Source organism: Hyperolius riggenbachi, chromosome 5 (genome assembly GCF_040937935.1).
Source record: "Hyperolius riggenbachi isolate aHypRig1 chromosome 5, aHypRig1.pri, whole genome shotgun sequence".
Lineage (NCBI taxonomy): Eukaryota > Metazoa > Chordata > Amphibia > Anura > Hyperoliidae > Hyperolius > Hyperolius riggenbachi.
The window spans coordinates 293,318,713-293,336,420 of NC_090650.1; the positions used below are offsets into that span (position 1 = coordinate 293,318,713).

At 44.4% G+C, this 17,708-nt stretch overlaps 1 protein-coding gene across 5 annotated transcripts in view; it reads right to left on the bottom strand.

The window, feature by feature from the left end:
- The window catches only part of C5H18orf63 (chromosome 5 C18orf63 homolog), a 70,511-nt gene that overhangs the window by 33,132 nt on the left and 19,671 nt on the right, over positions 1 to 17,708 (bottom strand). For all 5 annotated transcript variants that reach the window (XM_068237083.1, XM_068237084.1, XM_068237080.1 and 2 more), the window contains exons 4-7: positions 17,047 to 17,103; positions 11,464 to 11,575; positions 7,616 to 7,657; positions 7,231 to 7,307 (exon numbers count right to left, since the gene is read on the bottom strand). In XM_068237083.1, the coding sequence (XP_068093184.1) occupies positions 7,231 to 7,307; positions 7,616 to 7,657; positions 11,464 to 11,575; positions 17,047 to 17,103 (288 nt within the window). The remainder of the gene's footprint in view (positions 1 to 7,230; positions 7,308 to 7,615; positions 7,658 to 11,463; positions 11,576 to 17,046; positions 17,104 to 17,708) is intronic.

Genomic DNA, 17,708 nt, shown 5'->3' on the forward strand with positions numbered 1-17,708 from the left:
CTGCATCTGATTTTTGTTTAATGTATGTGCATGCATATGTAAAAAATCTGCATTTGTTCCAGATTTAAAGAGACTCTGTAACAAATTTTTCAGCCTTAGTTCTTCTATCCTATAAGTTCCTATGCCTGTTCTAATCTGCTCTGGCTTACTGCAGTCTTTCCTAACTGAACTGTCTCTGTAATAAATTAATGTATCTTTCCTCTGTCCTGTTTGTGGGGCGAAGGCTTGATTGTGTGGAATGTGCAGGGCTGCTTGTGATTGGTAGAAGCGATACACACCCTCTGCAGGCCCTCTGCACACTTTGAATGACTCACACACTATGCTTAGCTGAGCCTATTAGAAGCTGGTTAGTTTGTTTGTAAACACTGCCTAAAACTGTTAATTACAAGCCAGGATTGCAACAGAGAGTGGCAGAAACAGCACAGAGGGGCACAGGAGAAAATAATGAATAGAATGGTATGCTTTTTATTGTAAGAATATTAGAGTACAGATTCTCTTTAAATGCGCTAAAAATTACTTTTCTCCTATCTCGCTGTCACTTTACAGTAGGCAGTAAAAATCTGTCAGACCTGACATGTTTGGACTAGTCCATTTCCTCATGCAGTATCCTCAGTGTTTTCTTTAATTTCAAAAGCACTTGCTGAATGGCAGTTACTCAATCCAAACTGCTAAAATAGCATTTAACCTCCTTAGCGGTAACCCCGTGCTGGACTAGCACACTGATCGCCGCCGGCCCACGTCCAATCGCCGCTATCTGTTGCGGCGCGCGCCCCCCCCCCCCCCCAGACCCCTGCGCTGCCTGGCCAATCAGTGCCAGGCAGCGCCGAGGGGTGGATCGGGACTCCCAATGACGTCCCGCCCCGTCGCCATGGCTACGGGGGAAGCCCTCCAGGAAATCCCGTTCTTTGAACGGGATTTCCTGATCGGAGATCGCCGAAGGGGATCGAAGCGGGCGGGGGGATGCCACTTAGCAGCGGCTATCATGTAGCGAGCCCAGGGCTCGCTACATGATTTAAAAAAAAAACAAAAAACTGCTGCGCTGCCCCCTGGCGGAATTTTTCATACCGCCAGGGGGGTTAAGAGAGTAATGAGGCCGGCATCCTTATATATACATCCTTTCCATAAAGTGCTTTTATATATAATAATGCAAATACTGCAAATCCCTGTCACGGAACAGCCGTGAGAAAAAAGAACGCAATCGCAATCGGTTTGCTGAACCAATTGTCGTTGCGTTGCCAGATCTGGATTGTCTGTCTGTGGCTACCTGCAGTCAAGCCTGGGGGTCTCTGTTGTCTTCATAGGTGTTAGCAGAGTTCATTTAATGAAGCCTGTTGCCTGTGACTGTCCCAAGGTTTTGTTTAATTAACAAGGAACAAAGGATTTCCTTTCACAGGCAGACCCTCAGATAGTTGTCAATTGCTTCCCCATTTGGTGAGCCCCAGCAAAGGGGGCTTCCCCCGCAGCAAGGGCTCAGACTTACCGGAGCCATGTAGACAGTTTAGGAATACATGGAGTTTATGATTTTTAGCTGGTTTAAAGAGAACCAGAGACGAAGCACCCTCATGTATTTCATTACATTTATCAGTGGGAACATGACAGTAAACACCTACCCTGCTTTTAGTTTTATTCTTCTCAGTCTAATCTATCTGTTATCAACTGTAATAAGAATCCACTGACTGATTCAGTCTAGGTTTGACCTGGAATCATTATAGCTGAGTCACTCTTCTGTGGAGTCTTTTCAAGCCCAAGCCTGCCACCTCCTGGATCAGATTTCCTACTCAGAGCTGTTGACATTGGAGGGGCTGCTGCTGCCGAGAAAGAAGCTCTGAAACAGACAAGTGTATCTGTGTGCAGTGTGCAGCCAGTCATTATCTACTGTATGCAGTTTCATTTCTATGAGAGACACTTCCTACAGGCAGCCACACAGCATACCAGAATAATAAAATTGAAAGGAGACAGATGAAAGGCTGCAGCAGCCCTGCTTGTCTATAGTCTCATAGAGGCTAGACAGCACATCCAGAACAGCTTATAAGGGATATGAGCCGGCGGCCATATTGGATATTTCCTGGAGCAATAATGGATAAAAAACACTCAAAAAGGCACACCAGAGTGGCGAAATTATCAGGTAGAGCATTTATTCTTTACAAGCTATCAACTGATATGTTTATTTTGTGTGAATCGTTCATCTCTGGTTCCCTTTAAGGAATACCGTTCATATGAGAGGTGTGAAAGTTATCTCATTCTGCTGGTCCGGATCTGGGGAATATTTTAATATTAAATTGAGGCCCCTGACATACCCAGAACCCGAGGTATTCCGCTACTTCGTAACTGGGCATGCAAAAGCACCCAAGTCTGATGTCATAGCAATTTTCATAATCTGAGGAATATTAATCTGTTATCAGCGCAAATGTGGCATTTATCAGTTTTGAATTACAGCGTTTTATAAGTTTAAACCTAAATCTCTCTCCAAGGACTTGACCTGTGATTGGTTTGTAATTCAAAGGGGGCAGGCATTGCCACACCCCCGAACCAGCTTCATCAAAAGCACATTGCCAGCAGGCGGACCTCAGTCCTCCCCTGTGTGCCATCACCTGATCAAGCCAGCCAAAGGACCATGTGGCTGGCGGCCATTTTCCTGAACTGAAACAAAGGACATTTTCCATGTGCTCAGATTTTCCCAGAAAGCACGTATTTCCACAAACCTAAGTATTTTATTCCATTTTTTATTTCATACTGTGCTATTATTTGTCTCTATAATTGTTGATTTTAACGATTTTCTGTATATATTAATTATTTATGTTGCATTGTTAATAAACGACGCTAACGTCATTTATTTATTCAGCTACCCTGCTATTCAGCCGCACAAACTGAACCCTGGCATCTGAAGAGTCGCTACCATTGTTGATAGCTAGATAAAATAGAGTGTGTTTAACCGTTTTCTATTTGCAGGCCTAGATTCAGTCAGTCAGTGGGCTCCTCTGTCCCATGGTAACAGAGGTGGTGGCAGTTATACCCTGAAATAGTGTGTAATTTGTATTACCGTAACTCACAGGCTCCCTTCTAGTCGGTCTGCTGCCAAAATCCCAGCGGTTTCTGCGCACCGATTGTGACCACAGATTGCATGGTCTGTGTGCTGAAACCTATTTGAAGGCATTGTGCGGTCCGGCCATTAGGGGTCCTGTGACAATCCCCTGTGAGAAAATGGTCTAGTCCAAAATCTGTCAGTTCTTTCAGATTTCTACTGCCTACTATTAGCGACAGCAACATAGGAAAAAAGTAATGTATAGTGCATTTTACTCTGGAAGAAATGTATTTCTTATAATTATGTACTTTTTTTTTGGTGATAGTGTTCTTTTAAGTATATTCTACATAATAATATAGCCTAACATACTGATGCTCTACATTCTCCCACGTACAGTGGTTTGCAAACGTATTCGGCCCCCTTGAAGTTTTCCACATTTTGTCATATTATTGCCACAAACATGAATCAATTTTATTGGAATGCCACATGAAAGACCAATACAAAGTGGTGTACACGTGAGAAGTGGAACGAAAATCATACATGATTCCAAACATTTTTTAAAGAAAAATAACTGCAAAGTTGGGTGTGCGTAATTTTTCAACCCCCTGAGTCAATACTTTGTAGAACCACCTTTTGCTGCAATTATAGCTGCCAGTCTTTTAGGATATGTCTCTACCAGCTTTGCACATCTAGAGACTGAAATCCTTGCCCATTCTTCTTTGCAAAACAGCTCCAGCTCAGTCAGATTAGATGGACAGCGTTTGTAAACAGCGGTTTTCAGATCTTGCCACAGATTCTAGATAGGATTCAGATCTGGACTCTGACTGGGCCATTCTAACACATGGATATGTTTTGTTTTAAACCATTCCATTGATACCCTGGCTTTATGTTTAGGGTCGTTGTCCTGCTGGAAGGTGAACCTCTGCCCCAGTCTCAAGTCTTTTGCAGACTCCAAGAGGTTTTCTTCCAAGATTGCCCTGTATTTGGCTCCATCCATCTTCCCATCAACTCTGACCAGCTTCCCTGTCCCTGCTGAAGAGAAGCACCCCCAAAGCATGATGCTGCCACCATTATATTTGACAGTGGGGATGGTGTGTTCAGAGTGATGTGCAGTGTTAGTTTTCCACCACACATAGCATTTTGCATTTTGGCCAAAAAGTTCAATTTTGGTCTCATCTGACCAGAGCACATTCTTCCACGTTTGCTGTTTTCCCCACATGGCTTGTGGCAAACTGCAAACAGGACTTCTTATGCTTTTCTGTTAGCAATGGCTTTCTTCTTGCCACTCTTTCATAAAGGCCAACTTTGTGCAGTGCACGACTAATAGTTGTCCTATGGACAGATTCCCCCACCTGAGCTGTAGATCTCTGCAGCTCGTCCAGAGTCACCATGGGCCTCTTGACTGCATTTCTGATCAGCGCTCTCCTTGTTCGGCCTGTGAGTTTAGGTGGACGGCCTTCTCTTGGTAGGTTTACAGTTGTGCCATACTCCTTCCATTTCTGAATGATCGCTTGAACAGTGCTCCGTGGGATGTTCAAGGCTTTGGAAATCTTTTTGTAGCCTAAGCCTGCTTTAAATTTCTCAATAACCTGTCTGGTGTGTTCTTTGGACTTCATGGTGTTGTTGCTCCCAATAGTCTCTTAGACAACCTCTGAGGCCATCACAGAGCAGCTGTATTTGTAATGACATTAGATTACACACAGGTGCACTCCATTTAGTCATTAGCACTCATCAGGCAATGTCTATGGGCAACTGACTGCACTCAGACCAAAGGGGGCTGAATAATTACACACACCCCACTTTGCAGTTATTTATTTGTAAAAAATGTTTGGAATCATGTATGATTTTCATTCCACTTTTCACGTGTACACCACTTTGGGCTTGATTCAGTAAATCGTGCTAAGTATTAGCATGCCTGTAAAAAGCCCTATTTCACACCTAAAGTTAGTTTAGGCATGATAAATTCACATCGCGCGCAAAGTCCAAGCGCAAAACTTTACGCGCGCACGGCGGGGTGCGCGCAAAACGGCAGAAAGGCGCATCTCGGTGCAATGAAAACGGCGCACTCGATGCGCCTATAAGGTCACATTAGGTGCGACCTTAACGTTGCATGGTGCGACGCGCAAAGTTTTGCGCGTGGAACTATGGGCGCGATGTGAATTTAGTCTTTAGGCGTGCTAACTGGGTTAGCTCCGTTTACTGAATCAAGTATTGGTCTTTCACCTGGAATTCCAAAAAAAATTTATTCATATTTGTGGCAGTAATATGACAAAATGTGGAAAACTTCAAGGGGGCCGAATACTTTTGCAAACCACTGTAGATTTCTAAATCTTAAAATCCAAGTTCAGACTTTCTTTTTATAGCACATTTTGGTAAATTTGCATTAATTAGCAATGGACAAAGTTTTGTGTAGAGTATTCTGGAATAGATATGAAGAAAGCAACTTTCTGGCTTCTGGCAGGCTGGTTTAGTTGCTATTAATGCTGGGAATACACAATACGTTTTTTGCGGTCGATTCTCCGCGCGACCAATTCTCTGCTCGATTCTCTTATCTTCCACTCATTTTTCTTATATTTTTCCATTCACTTCTGTGAGAAATGGAGCAGAAAACAATCAAGCAGAGAATCGGATATGACGGAATTTATCTTTCAAGGGCATCTATCGGAACGATTCTTCCGCAAAAACGAAACGTGTGTTGCCAGCATAACATTAGAGTGGAAGGTCATCTGATCTAGCCATCCTAGAAGGGTAAATGCTTTAATACACAGTGAGCAAGAAGGAACTAGACTATAACTATTGATGATACTTTCTGATGATAATTTTTCTGAGCAGCACAGAGGGGTTGGGCAAGGTTAGCGCAGTGTTCATAGTAAAAGACTAGCTAGTCAATGCAGGTGGTTTCGAAAGTGGTATTTTTAAAGCTATAGTGCGCACCCAGCGCAAGGGTAATTTGGGGTCCTTCCGAGCAGCAACAGTACTGATCTGAGAGGTGCCTATTATTGCTGTCTAGTGCACACAATTTGCAGTGGAAAGTGTGAGAAACCCTGTGGCAAAAATAACATCCAACACCCCCCCCCCCCCCCCCCCCCCCCATTTTTGCCAGTACTTTCCTGATGACGAGATCAGTGTGAATTTAGCCTTAATTTAGGTCAGAATGTCAGTAAATGGAAAGTAGAACAATGAGGCTCCCTGCACACTGCAAATCAAAATTCCGTTTCTGATTCCGTTTCATTTGCGATTTTCCCTGAATGCTATCAACAGAAAAATGCAGGAAAAAAACCGCAGCATGCAGTAACAATTAGGAATTGGAATCGCATGTAAAAAACGATTAAAAATTGGAATCGGATGTAGTGCAGGGAGCCTAAGGCCCAGTGTACACCAAAACCGCTAGCAGATCTGCAATATGCTAGCGGTTTTGGGAGCTGATTTCAGAGCGATTCTAGGTATGTTTAGAGAGGTTTTCTAAACATACCTAGCGGTTTTCGGTGCGTTTTTGTGTAGCAGATTACACATATTGTTACAGTAAAAGCTGTTACTGAACAGCTTCTGTAACAAAAACGCCTGGCACACCGCTCTGAAGTAGCGTTTTTCAGAGCGGTTTGCGTTTTTCCTATACTTTACATTGAGGACGAAACGCATCAGAAAACCGCAAACGTGCAGCAGGAGGTACGTTTGCGGCTGGGCAAAACCTCAAACCGCCGGTGTGCACCATCCCATTGCAATACATTAGCCAAGTGTTTTTATAGGCGGATGCGGCCGGCGGATCGCTCCAAAAACCGCTCGGTGTGCACTAGGCCTAAGGGCTGGTTCAGACGGACGTTCGGAGGCGTTGCGTTCGTTGGCGTTGCGTTGGTGATGCGTTCAGGCTTTCAGCAGCGTTTGCGTTGCGTTTGGATGCAGTCGCGTTTTTTCTTCCCCTAGGGGGACATTACCCGTCGCGGTTAACCGCCCCTGAAAGCTACATGTAGCTTCCAGGAGCTCCTTGAACGCCAGGGAAAATCGGGACCCAAACGCCGCGTTCGTGTAAACGCGCATAAAAGCTTGGTACAAACGCTCCCATTCACTTGAATGGGAGCGTTTAATGCCAAGCCCCGAACGCTGGCGGCAAACGCTGCACAAACGTCCGTCTGAACCAGCCCACAGACTGCACTGTTTTACCTTATTATTCATATACTGGCATCCCTTATGAAAACACCAGAAGAGCCTACCTTAAAGGGTGGAAGACAAACTTTTTGCACTCGAATACAGATACAAATCTGTGTGTCCGATACTTTAATCTGCATATCTGTAATAAGAATGGTGACATTAATTATAGCATTAAACAACTGGTTTCAGAATGAAAGCAAACACTGCAACACATGATAATCTAAAGCAACTAGACTATTCATCTATCAGTGGAGGTTTACCATTATTATTTAGGTTGTTCACACAAAGACAGCTTGACTGACAACATGCAGAAATCTCAGCCTATTATTACAGCAATCCCCAGTATCTTCACTGCATAAAGGCTGATTTAATGGGACAGTTATTGGTTAAGGCTAAAGTGTAACATGAAATAAATCTAAAATATAGGATAAATGACTGGAAACTTACCAACAGCATCCTGCTTTCCTGGTTTTGCCAAGAAATCTGCCCCTAAAAAATTTACAAAGCACAGTAAAGAGTCAAAATTACACTGTATTTAAATATTTCCAACATTGGATCTCATCAAGGAACACATTTAGCATGGATAGTGAGGAAAGGGATATGAACCTCTTATGGATTTACCTTGCCCTGCTATGGCTATCATTCATAAAAGTGTGTCCAGTAAAGAAAATCAGTGTGGGAAAACACCGCATTCGGTATTTTAGACTTCTGTTAGCTCATTCATAAAAATGTTTACAGTTGCGATAGCAGTGCGGTAATTTCCCGAACTAGGCTGGCTCTAGGCTGTCGGTAGGCTGGCGTAACAGGAGAAGCTGCCCGAGTCCCTCCTTGCGCTGCTCTCACTGCTGCTGCTTGGGAGGTCTGTCTCCATTGACTTAGCTGTAATCCGCATGCTTATCGGTACTTCCAAGGGAGCGGTATTCCCCGTCCTCACACCGCTTGCTTTAGTCTTTATGAATGGACATTTTGTAACATTTCTTAAGATAATCACCGCACAAGGCGGTAATTTATCGCTCTGTTGTCAGCTGTTTTCAGCATTTCCGCATGCTTTATGAATGCCTATGTCTCCTTCAGTAATAAGTCTATCACTTCATGTCCAGAAAGGAAGTAGGAAAATCTCTCCAAGAGTGACAAAGGCATTTTTTGTATGTAGTAGTTTTTTATTGCTGTGCCTCGATTCCTTGCTGTGGGATAACCAAATTTTATATTACAACCACAGAGCTTTACGTGAGGGAAATGTCCACATTGGGATATAGGACAGAGTAAAACTTCCGAAGTTTCCGGTCCCTTTCCACAACATTTAAAACGACTTATTTTCTGGAATTGGATTTACATTATAAAAGTGTACTTTCAATAATATTACTAGACATACACAGTAACACTGTCAGGTCCTGTCTTTAAAGGGACCATGAGCAGATGACCAAAATGGAAATCTGAACTTACCTGGGGCTTCCTCCAGTCCCCGCAGCTTGTGAGAGTCCTCTGAGTCCCCTTCATGGTCTTGCTGGCTCCGTTAGGTGCGTTATTTCGGCCAAAGTCATGCACAACTGCGCATGCGCAGCCAGTCCGCGCTCCCAGCTCGATCACAGTAAGCTTCCTGCACGATTCAGTCTTTCGAGAACCGCGCTTCCGCAGAACGGTCATGGCGACAGGCATGTGATCAAGCCGGGTGAATGGACAGTCCGTGCACGACTTTGGCTAAAGTCACACACCTAATGGAGCTGCCATCGGGACCATGGAGGGGACCCAGAGGATGCAGAGGGACCTTGCGGGCTATTGGGAGCCTGGAGGAAGCCCCAGAATACTTGCTTCAGGTTAGATACTTACTTATGTAGAGAGAAGGTTCTGGATACCATAGAGCCTTCCTGTTCCTTTCTCTGTCCCATCATTCCACCACTGTTCCCCATTGAATTTACACACCCAGCTGTGTCTTTGGTACTCCTCATAAGGTTTTGGAAATACTTGCACATGCACAAGCCGGGACACGTCTTTGGAAGTACCCAGGGATGTGAGTACCTCCTAAGCCTGCACGAGGAGTCCCCAAGAAGTATTCGACATATCAGGTTGAATACCTTCAATGGGAATGGGGCTGGAACAACGGGATCGAAAGAGGGCCGTGAATACCTTCAATGGGAATGGGGCTGGAACAACGGGATAGAAAGAGGGCCCTCTACATTATACATGTCAAACTCCAGCCCACGGGCCACATTTGGCCCTCAGAGCCATTAAATTTGGCTCTTGAGTGGTTTCCCCACTTTGCATTATGTTTGGCCCAATCTACACCACCAGGGAAGCTAGATAGGATGTGAAGCACTAGAGGACAACAGGGAAGCCATATGGGGGAGGTAGGGGGAAAACACTAAACACTAGGAAACTGGGAGAGTAAGGGTCTCTAGACACCAGGGGACTGTATAGGTGAGGGAGGAACATTAGACACCAGAGAACTTTATAAGGAAGGAAGGTGGCCAGTAGACATTGAGGTTGGCCCGCGACTAGGTCCCAGTGTACAATTTCGTCCCACTTTGTATTTGAGTTTGACACCCCTGCTCTACATAGATATGTATGTAACCTGAAGTTCTCTTTATAGTGAGGCACTGGATTCACTGCCTATCAGCTGCTCCTATGCACCAGTTGTGCATTTACCACTGTTTGGCACAAGTGGTGGAGAGTTGGATTCCCTATTGACTTACATCTGAGCACAACAGCAGCCATGCTTGAATGCAGCATTTCACAGATTTTAACCATCTGCACTCAAAACACTCCCAGCAAGCTGGAACTCTAATAGTGATACAATAACTAGGTTGCAAAATTGTATTCAGTTGCAAAAATGTAGGATGTTAGCTACCAAAATGGACTGTATGCAACAGCATTCTGTACTGGTCCCTTTCACTAGACTTTAAATGTCACAATAGACAATAGGTGTATCTCAGGTAAAATATAAAATGTTGTTAATAGTGGACAGAAATTATTTATAGCACCTTATAGCACCAAACATAAATGCCAAAGATAACAAAACATCCAATTGCTTCTTGGAGATGGCGGTAGGGTTAAAAGGGTGTTTCTGTTTGTTTAATTATTACCAGTGAACTTTTGAGTATAAATGGCAAATGGCAATGTGGAGACCTTCATCAGCTTCGTAATGATTACATGATTATAATTATTGTCTGGGAAAAAATAATTGCTATTATCTTCAAAACGAAAGCAACACAAATCTTATTTTTTTTCCAGCAATGGGCACAAATGTAGCAGTAACCAAACATGATGACATTTTTATTTGTCCTGATTGTTGGGGGGCCAGCTACACGGAGCTCTGATGTGCTCCTTCAAAGGGCAGCTGTTATGCATTCCTGACTATGAGCTGTTGGCCCACAAAAGATCAGTGCTACAGAAGAGCCCTCATTTTCTCCAAATGGGATGTTTTCTGTACCTAAAGACTTTGTTTTGCAAAAAATCAGAGCCGCCCAAAATGATTGTCATTTTGCATTGAATTCCCAAGCGGAGACATTTTACAATGCCTAATGAATCTTTGTCAAACAACCAAGGCTCATTTTGATAAAATGGCCCATATGCAGTTCACTTTTTCTCCTGAGTTTTCTCCTAGGTGATATTTTCAAATGTGTCTATAAAATGTAATTGAAACCACCAGCAAGCAAGATAATACTCAAAATAATGTTGGTAGTACTTTTTCTTCTACTTTTTGGTGCTTTTTCAATTGCAAAGTGCTAAAAAAGTATTTTAAATAGAAGATGAAAAAATATCACCTAGGAGAAAACTCAGGAGAAAAAGTTAATTGCATATAGGCCAATGTGTCATAAGCCCTTTACCTACATCAAGGGGTGCTGCTAAGGTTTTTGTGGTCACAAGCAGCTGTTAATTTGTTGCCCTCCTCTTCGTCAGAGGCCCTTTCTCCCATTATAATAGGTAGCCAAAGGTTTCACAGTGTAGAGGAAAACAGCTGTATTTGAACATGTGGATATAGCTACTTACCACTGCACCCTAAAAAACTGGGGAATATCAGTTCACCTTACAAACACATACCTACCATACATGTTGCTCACTAAATTCTTACAATCTGCAAATAGTTGGCCTCTCCTGACTCCTCACTGACTTGTCAGCCATTACCAGGGTTTGGATGCTGCTGGTTATGGACTTTTCTATGTACAGCCTAAAGCAACATCTAAATATGCTAACACACAATAAGATAATAGATACAATTCACTTTCTGAGGCAATTCAATCCAAACAGAAAATGCAGGATGTTACTAGAATTCTGAATGTATGCAATAACATAATGACCTTGAATTAAAAGATGTCCAGCTTTATTCCATAGTGGAGCAAGGCGTGCAATAAGCGTATAAGAAAGACAAACTTCTAGTTGAGTTGGAGATACTCTTTCAGGACTCTCGATCTACAAGAAAAGATTATATAATCAGTGCTATATACAGAATGTGCAATGGTAATTTGTAGCCAAGGAGTCAAAATTGCAGCACTCACCGCAAACTGAGCTTAAAGTTCCTTCAGCTTCCTATTTGTTTTAAAATGCAAAAAAGGCTTCCATTTTTGAATGCACATGTTACTAAATTTGCATCAATCAGCAATGCGTTCCTGAATTTTTTGCAGTCAATATACAGAACGTACCTGTGTGGCTTCATCTTGCAGCTACTATTCCTATTGAGTAGACAGTACAATTTTACTGAAGAGGAAGCTGTCCAGATTCCTTCCCTTCACATCATGACACACAATGAAGTAGTAGGACAGAAGCTATGAGGGAGCTAGCAGCCATTCTCTACTTCTGAGCACAGATCACCTGATGCACCCAACCTCCTACCTCTGGTGAGAGGGGCTAAATCTTTGTGGTCAGCACTGCAGCTACAGCACAGTCTCATAATGATAAACGATAAACAATCTTTTGTGTGCAGTTATTGTACCAGCAGCATAGACACAAGCTGGAGAGAGAGAGCTGCTCACTAGCTGAGAACCCAGAGTCTTCTACCAGATCCTTGTTTCTTAGATGGATCAACGGATCACATGATTCACCTTTACAAAGTGAATTTCTTCAGAATGGCTGCATCAAGTATAAACAGTGTGTGAGTAATTGTGTAGATCCCTACCCAACTTGACAATTACAAATTTGGGAAGATAAACTAGGGCTTTAAAGCCTTAGCTCTGGTATATGTGTCTAATGCATGTTGAGTGAAATATATCATAATATGTAATGCACTAACTTTTGTGGAAGACACATAAAACCTGTGGGCACTCGCGCATGCGCAGTATGGAGCGGCCCGTCTTCGGGAGTGCTCCCGAAGAGGCAGTATTTGACCAAACTGGCCGAATACTGCAACGGGGGATCGTGAGCGGGACCAGGCACCGGGAGAGGAGAGGGAAGTCTCATTAGGACCGAGCCTTCCCTCTCCTTAGGTGAGGATCTGACAAAAAATAAAATCTTCTATGAACTCACTATACTCCTAACGGAATACCTTTGGGTGTCTTCTTTCTAAAATGGGGTCATTTGTGGGGTTCCTATACTGCCCTGGCATTTTAGGGGCCCTAAACCTTAAAGAGACTCCGTAACAAAAATTGCATCCTGTTTTTTATCATCCTACAAGTTCCAAAAGCTATTCTAATGTGTTCTGGCTAACTGCAGCACTTTATACTATCACTGTCTCTGTAATAAATCAATGTATCTTTCCCCTGTCAGACTTGTCGGCCTGTGTCTGGAAGGCTGCCAAGTTCTTCAGTGTTGTGGTTCTGCTATGAACTCACCATTCCAGGCCCCTCTCTGCACACTGCCTGTGTGTTATTTAGATTAGAACAGCTTCTCTCTTCTCTCTTATCTTTTACAAGCTGGATAAATCATCCTCTGAGCTGGCTGGGCTTTCACATACTGAGGAATTACAAACAAGGGCAAAGCTGTTTGCAGGAAGAAAAGAGCAGCCTGAAACTTCAGTGCATGGGGGAAAGAAACACACAAATGATCTCTTGAGATTCAAAAGGAATGCTGTATACAGCCTGCTTGTGTATGGATGTATTTTTGTATGTGTGGACATACTGTACATCAACCTACTTCCTGTTTTGGTGGCCATTTTGTTTGTTTACAAACAAACTTTTTAAAACTGTTTTTAACCACTTTTAATGTGGCGAGGAGCGGCGAAATTGTGACAGAGGGTAATAGGAGATGTCCCCTAACGCACTGGTATGTTTACTTTTGTGTGATTTTAACAATACAGATTCTCTTTAAGGAGTAGTCTTGAAACCAAATGTCGCAAAATGGCCTGTGAAATCCTAAAGGTACTCATTGGACTTTGGGCCCCTTAGCGCAGTTAGGGTGCAAAAAAGTGCCACACATGTTGTACCGCCGTACTCAGGAGAAGTAGTATAATGTGTTTTGTGGTGTATTTTTACACATACCCATGCTGGGTGGGAGAAATATCTCTGTAAATTACAATTTTTTGATTTTTATTTATTTTTTTTTTTTTACACACAATTGTCCATTTACAGAGAGATTTCTCCCACCCAGCATGGGTATGTATAAAAATACACCCCAAAACACATTATACTACTTCTTCTGAGTATGGCAATACCGCATGTGTGACACTTTTTTGCAACCTAGGTGCGCTAAGGGGCCTAACGTCCTATTCACAGGAAATTTTGAGGCATTTGGATTCTAGACTACTCCTCACAGTTTAGGGCCCCTAAAATGCCAGGGCAGTATAGGAACCCCACAAGTGACCCCATTTTAGAAAGAAGACACCCCAAGGTATTCTGTTAGGCGTATGGTGAGTTCATAGATGATTTTTTTTTTGTCACAAGTTAGCGGAAATTGACACTTTGTGAAAAAAACCCAATACAAATCAATTTCCGCTAACTTGTGACAAAAAATAAAATCTTCTATGAACTCGTCATACACCTCACAGAATACCTTGGGGTGTCTTCTTTCTAAAATGGGGTCACTTGTGGGGTTCCTATACTGCCCTGGCATTTTAGGGGCCCTAAACCGTGAGGAGTAGTCTAGAATCCAAATGCCTCAAAATTTCCTGTGAATAGGACGTTAGGCCAAATGTCTCAAAATGACCTGTGAAATCCTAAAGGTACTCATTGGACTTTGGGCCCCTTAGCGCAGTTAGGGTGCAAAAAAGTGCCACACATGTGGTATCACCGTACTCAGGAGAAGTAGTACAATGTGTTTTGTGGTGTATTTTTACACATACCCATGCTGGGTGGGAGAAATATCTCTGTAAATGACAAATTTTTGATTTTTTTTTTTACACACAATTGTCCATTTACAGAGAGATTTCTCCCACCCAGCATGGGTATGTATAAAAATACACCCCAAAACACATTATACTACTTCTCCTGAGTACGGCAATGCCACATGTGACACTTTTTTGCAGCCTAGGTGCGCTAAGGGGCCCAACGTCCTATTCACAGGTCATTTTGAGGCATTTGTTTTCTAGACTACTCCTCACGGTTTAGGGCCCCTAAAATGCCAAGGCAGTATAGGAACCCCACAAGTGACCCCATTTTAGAAAGAAGACACCCCAAGGTATTCCGTTAGGTGTATGGTGAGTTCATAGAAGATTTTATTTTTTACCACAAGTTAGTGAAAAATGACACTTTGTAAAAAAAACAATGAAAAATCAATTTCCGCTAACTTTTGACAAAAAATAAAATCTTCTATGAACTTGTCATACACCTAACAGAATACCTTGGGGTGTATTTTTTCTAAAATGGGGTCATTTGTGGGGTTCCTATACTGCCCTGGCATTTTTACGGGCCCAAAACCGTGAGTAGTCTGGAAACCAAATGTCTCAAAATGTCTGTTCAGGGGTATAAGCATTTGAAAATTTTGATGACAGGTGGTCTATGAGGGGGCGAATTTTGTGGAACCGGTCATAAGCATGGTGGCCTCTTAGATGACAGGTTGTATTGGGCCTGATCTGATGGATAGGAGTGCTAGGGGGGTAACAGGAGGTGATTGATGAGTGTCTCAGGGGGTGGTTAGAGGGGAAAACAGATGCAATCAATGCACTGGGGAGGTGATCGGAAGGGGGTCTGAGGGGGATCTGAGGGTTTGGCCGAGTGATCAGGAGCCCACAAGTGGCAAATTAAGGCCTGATCTGATGGGTAGGTGTGCTAGGGGGTGACAGGAGGTGATTGATGGGTGTCTCAATGTGTGATAAGAGGGGGGAATAGATGCAAGCAATGCACTGGCGAGGTTATCAGGGCTGGGGTCTGAGGGCGTTCTGAGGGTGTGAGCAGGTGATTGGGTGCCCTAGGGGCAGATAGGGGTCTAATCTGATGGGTAGCAGTGACAGATGGTGACTGGGGGTGATTGATGCGTGATTGATGGGTGATCAGTGGGTGATTAGATGGCAGAACAAATGTAAACAATGCACTTTGGAGGTGATTTGAGGGTAGGTCTGGGGCAATCTGATGGTGTGGGAGGGTGATCAGGCCTGTAAGAGGCAAGTTAGGGTCTGATCTGATAAGTGGCAGGTGGTGATTGACGGGTGAATGACAGGTGATTACAGGGGAGAATAGATGTATACAGTACACAGGGGGGGGGAGGTCTGGGGGGGTCTGAGGTCGTTCTGAGGGTGTGGGTGGGTGATTGGTTGCCCTAGGGGCAGATAGGGGTCTGATCTGATGTGTAGCAGTGGCAGGGGCTGATTGATGGGTAATTAGTGGGTGTTTAGAGGAGAGAACAGATGTAAACAATGCACTTGGGAGGTGATCTGACGTCGGGTCTGCGGGCGATCTGATGGTGTGGGTGGGTGATCAGATTGCCCGCAAGGAGCAGGTTAGGGGCTGATTGATGAGTGGCAGTGACAGGGGGTGATTGACAGGTGATCAGTGGGTTATTACAGGGAAGAAAAGATGTAAATAATGCACTGGCGAATTGATAAGGGGGGGTCTGAGGACAATCTGAGCGTGTAGGCGGGTGATTGGGTGCCCGCAAGGGGCAGATAGGGTCTAATCTGATGGGTAACAGTGACAGGTGGTGATAGGGTGTGATTGATGGGTGATGGTGATTGATGGGTAATTAGTGGGTGTTTAGAGGAGAGAACAGATGTAAACAATGCACTTGGGAGGTGATCTGACGTCGGATCTGCGGGCGATCTGATGGTGTGGGTGGGTGATCTGATTGCCCACAAGGGGCAGGTTAGGGGTGGATTGATGGGTGGCAGTGACAGGGGGTGATTGACAGGTGGTTTATTACAGGGGGGATAGAGGCATACAGTACACAGGGGGGGGGGGGGGGTCTGGGGAGAATCTGAGGGGTGATCAGGAGGGAGCAGGGGGCAGTTTAGGGCATAAAACAAAATAGCGTTGACAGATAGTGACAGGGAGTAATTGATGGGTGATTAGGGGGGTGATTGGGTGCAAACAGTGGTCTGGGGGGGCAGGGGGGGATCTGAGGGGTGCTGTGGGCGATCAGAGGGAAGGGGGGGGGGAGATCAGTGTGCTTGGATGCAGACTAGGGTGGCTGCAGCCTGCCCTGGTGGTCCCTCGGACACTGGGACCACCAGGGCAGGAGGCAGCCTGTATAATAGGCTTTGTATACATTACAAAGCCTATTATACACTTTGTCAGCGGCGATCGAGCAGCTAGTAACCCGCCGGCGCTTTCAAACGGCCGGCGAGTTACAGCGCGAGGGGGGCGGAGCCGGAGGCTGATCACGTCACGAATGACGCGATCGCCACAAAACCACGCCCGCCGCCGCCGATGGGCGTATTGCTGTCGTTTAGGCCCAGTCCTTGCCGCCGCCTGCCCATTGGCTGTGGGCGGTCGGCAAGTGGTTAAGTTGGCTTTTTACCTAAATAAAAAATAAATAAATACTAACACAAAAACTAAAGTCAAAGAAAAAAAAATGCTTACCTTTGTGGCATGTTTTTCAGCAACTGCTTGAATTTTCCCTGTTTTGTAGAAACAGATCTAAGAAAAGCGATATTACTATTATAAATATTATGCATTTATGCTGTGCTAATAACTTCCTCAGTGCTTCACAGAGTACACTAAATGAACTCAGAGTTCACTGTCACATGTATGTACATGTTTGTATCTGATAAGGTCTAGTATGCAGCCTAAAGCTGGCCATACACTGGCCCGATTTGCCGCCGATTCGACAGCAGATTCGATCACTGGGATGGAATCTGCTGTCAATCGTTCGCGCTAAACGCACCCGCCGATCCGATTTCCTCCCGAAATCGGATCGGTCCGTCGATTGCGCCGTGGGGGTTACTTCCGTCGATCGCCCGCGGGTAGGAAGTGCGTCGCTAGCGGCGGCCGATCCGATACAGTTATACATTACCTGACGCTGGCTTCCGGGCATCTTCTCCGCGTCTTCTCCGCGCTGCACCGCTCTTGCTTCCATCCCAGCGTACATTAACTTCCTGTGTCACTCCAGTGACCAGGAAGTTCAAATAGAGGGTGCAGTGTACGCTGGGATAAGGGTGCGGGGTGCAGCGCGGAGAAAAGGACCCGGAGCCAGCTTCAGGTAATGTATGCAGGGGGGGGGGACAGGCAGCAGCGGCGGCTCC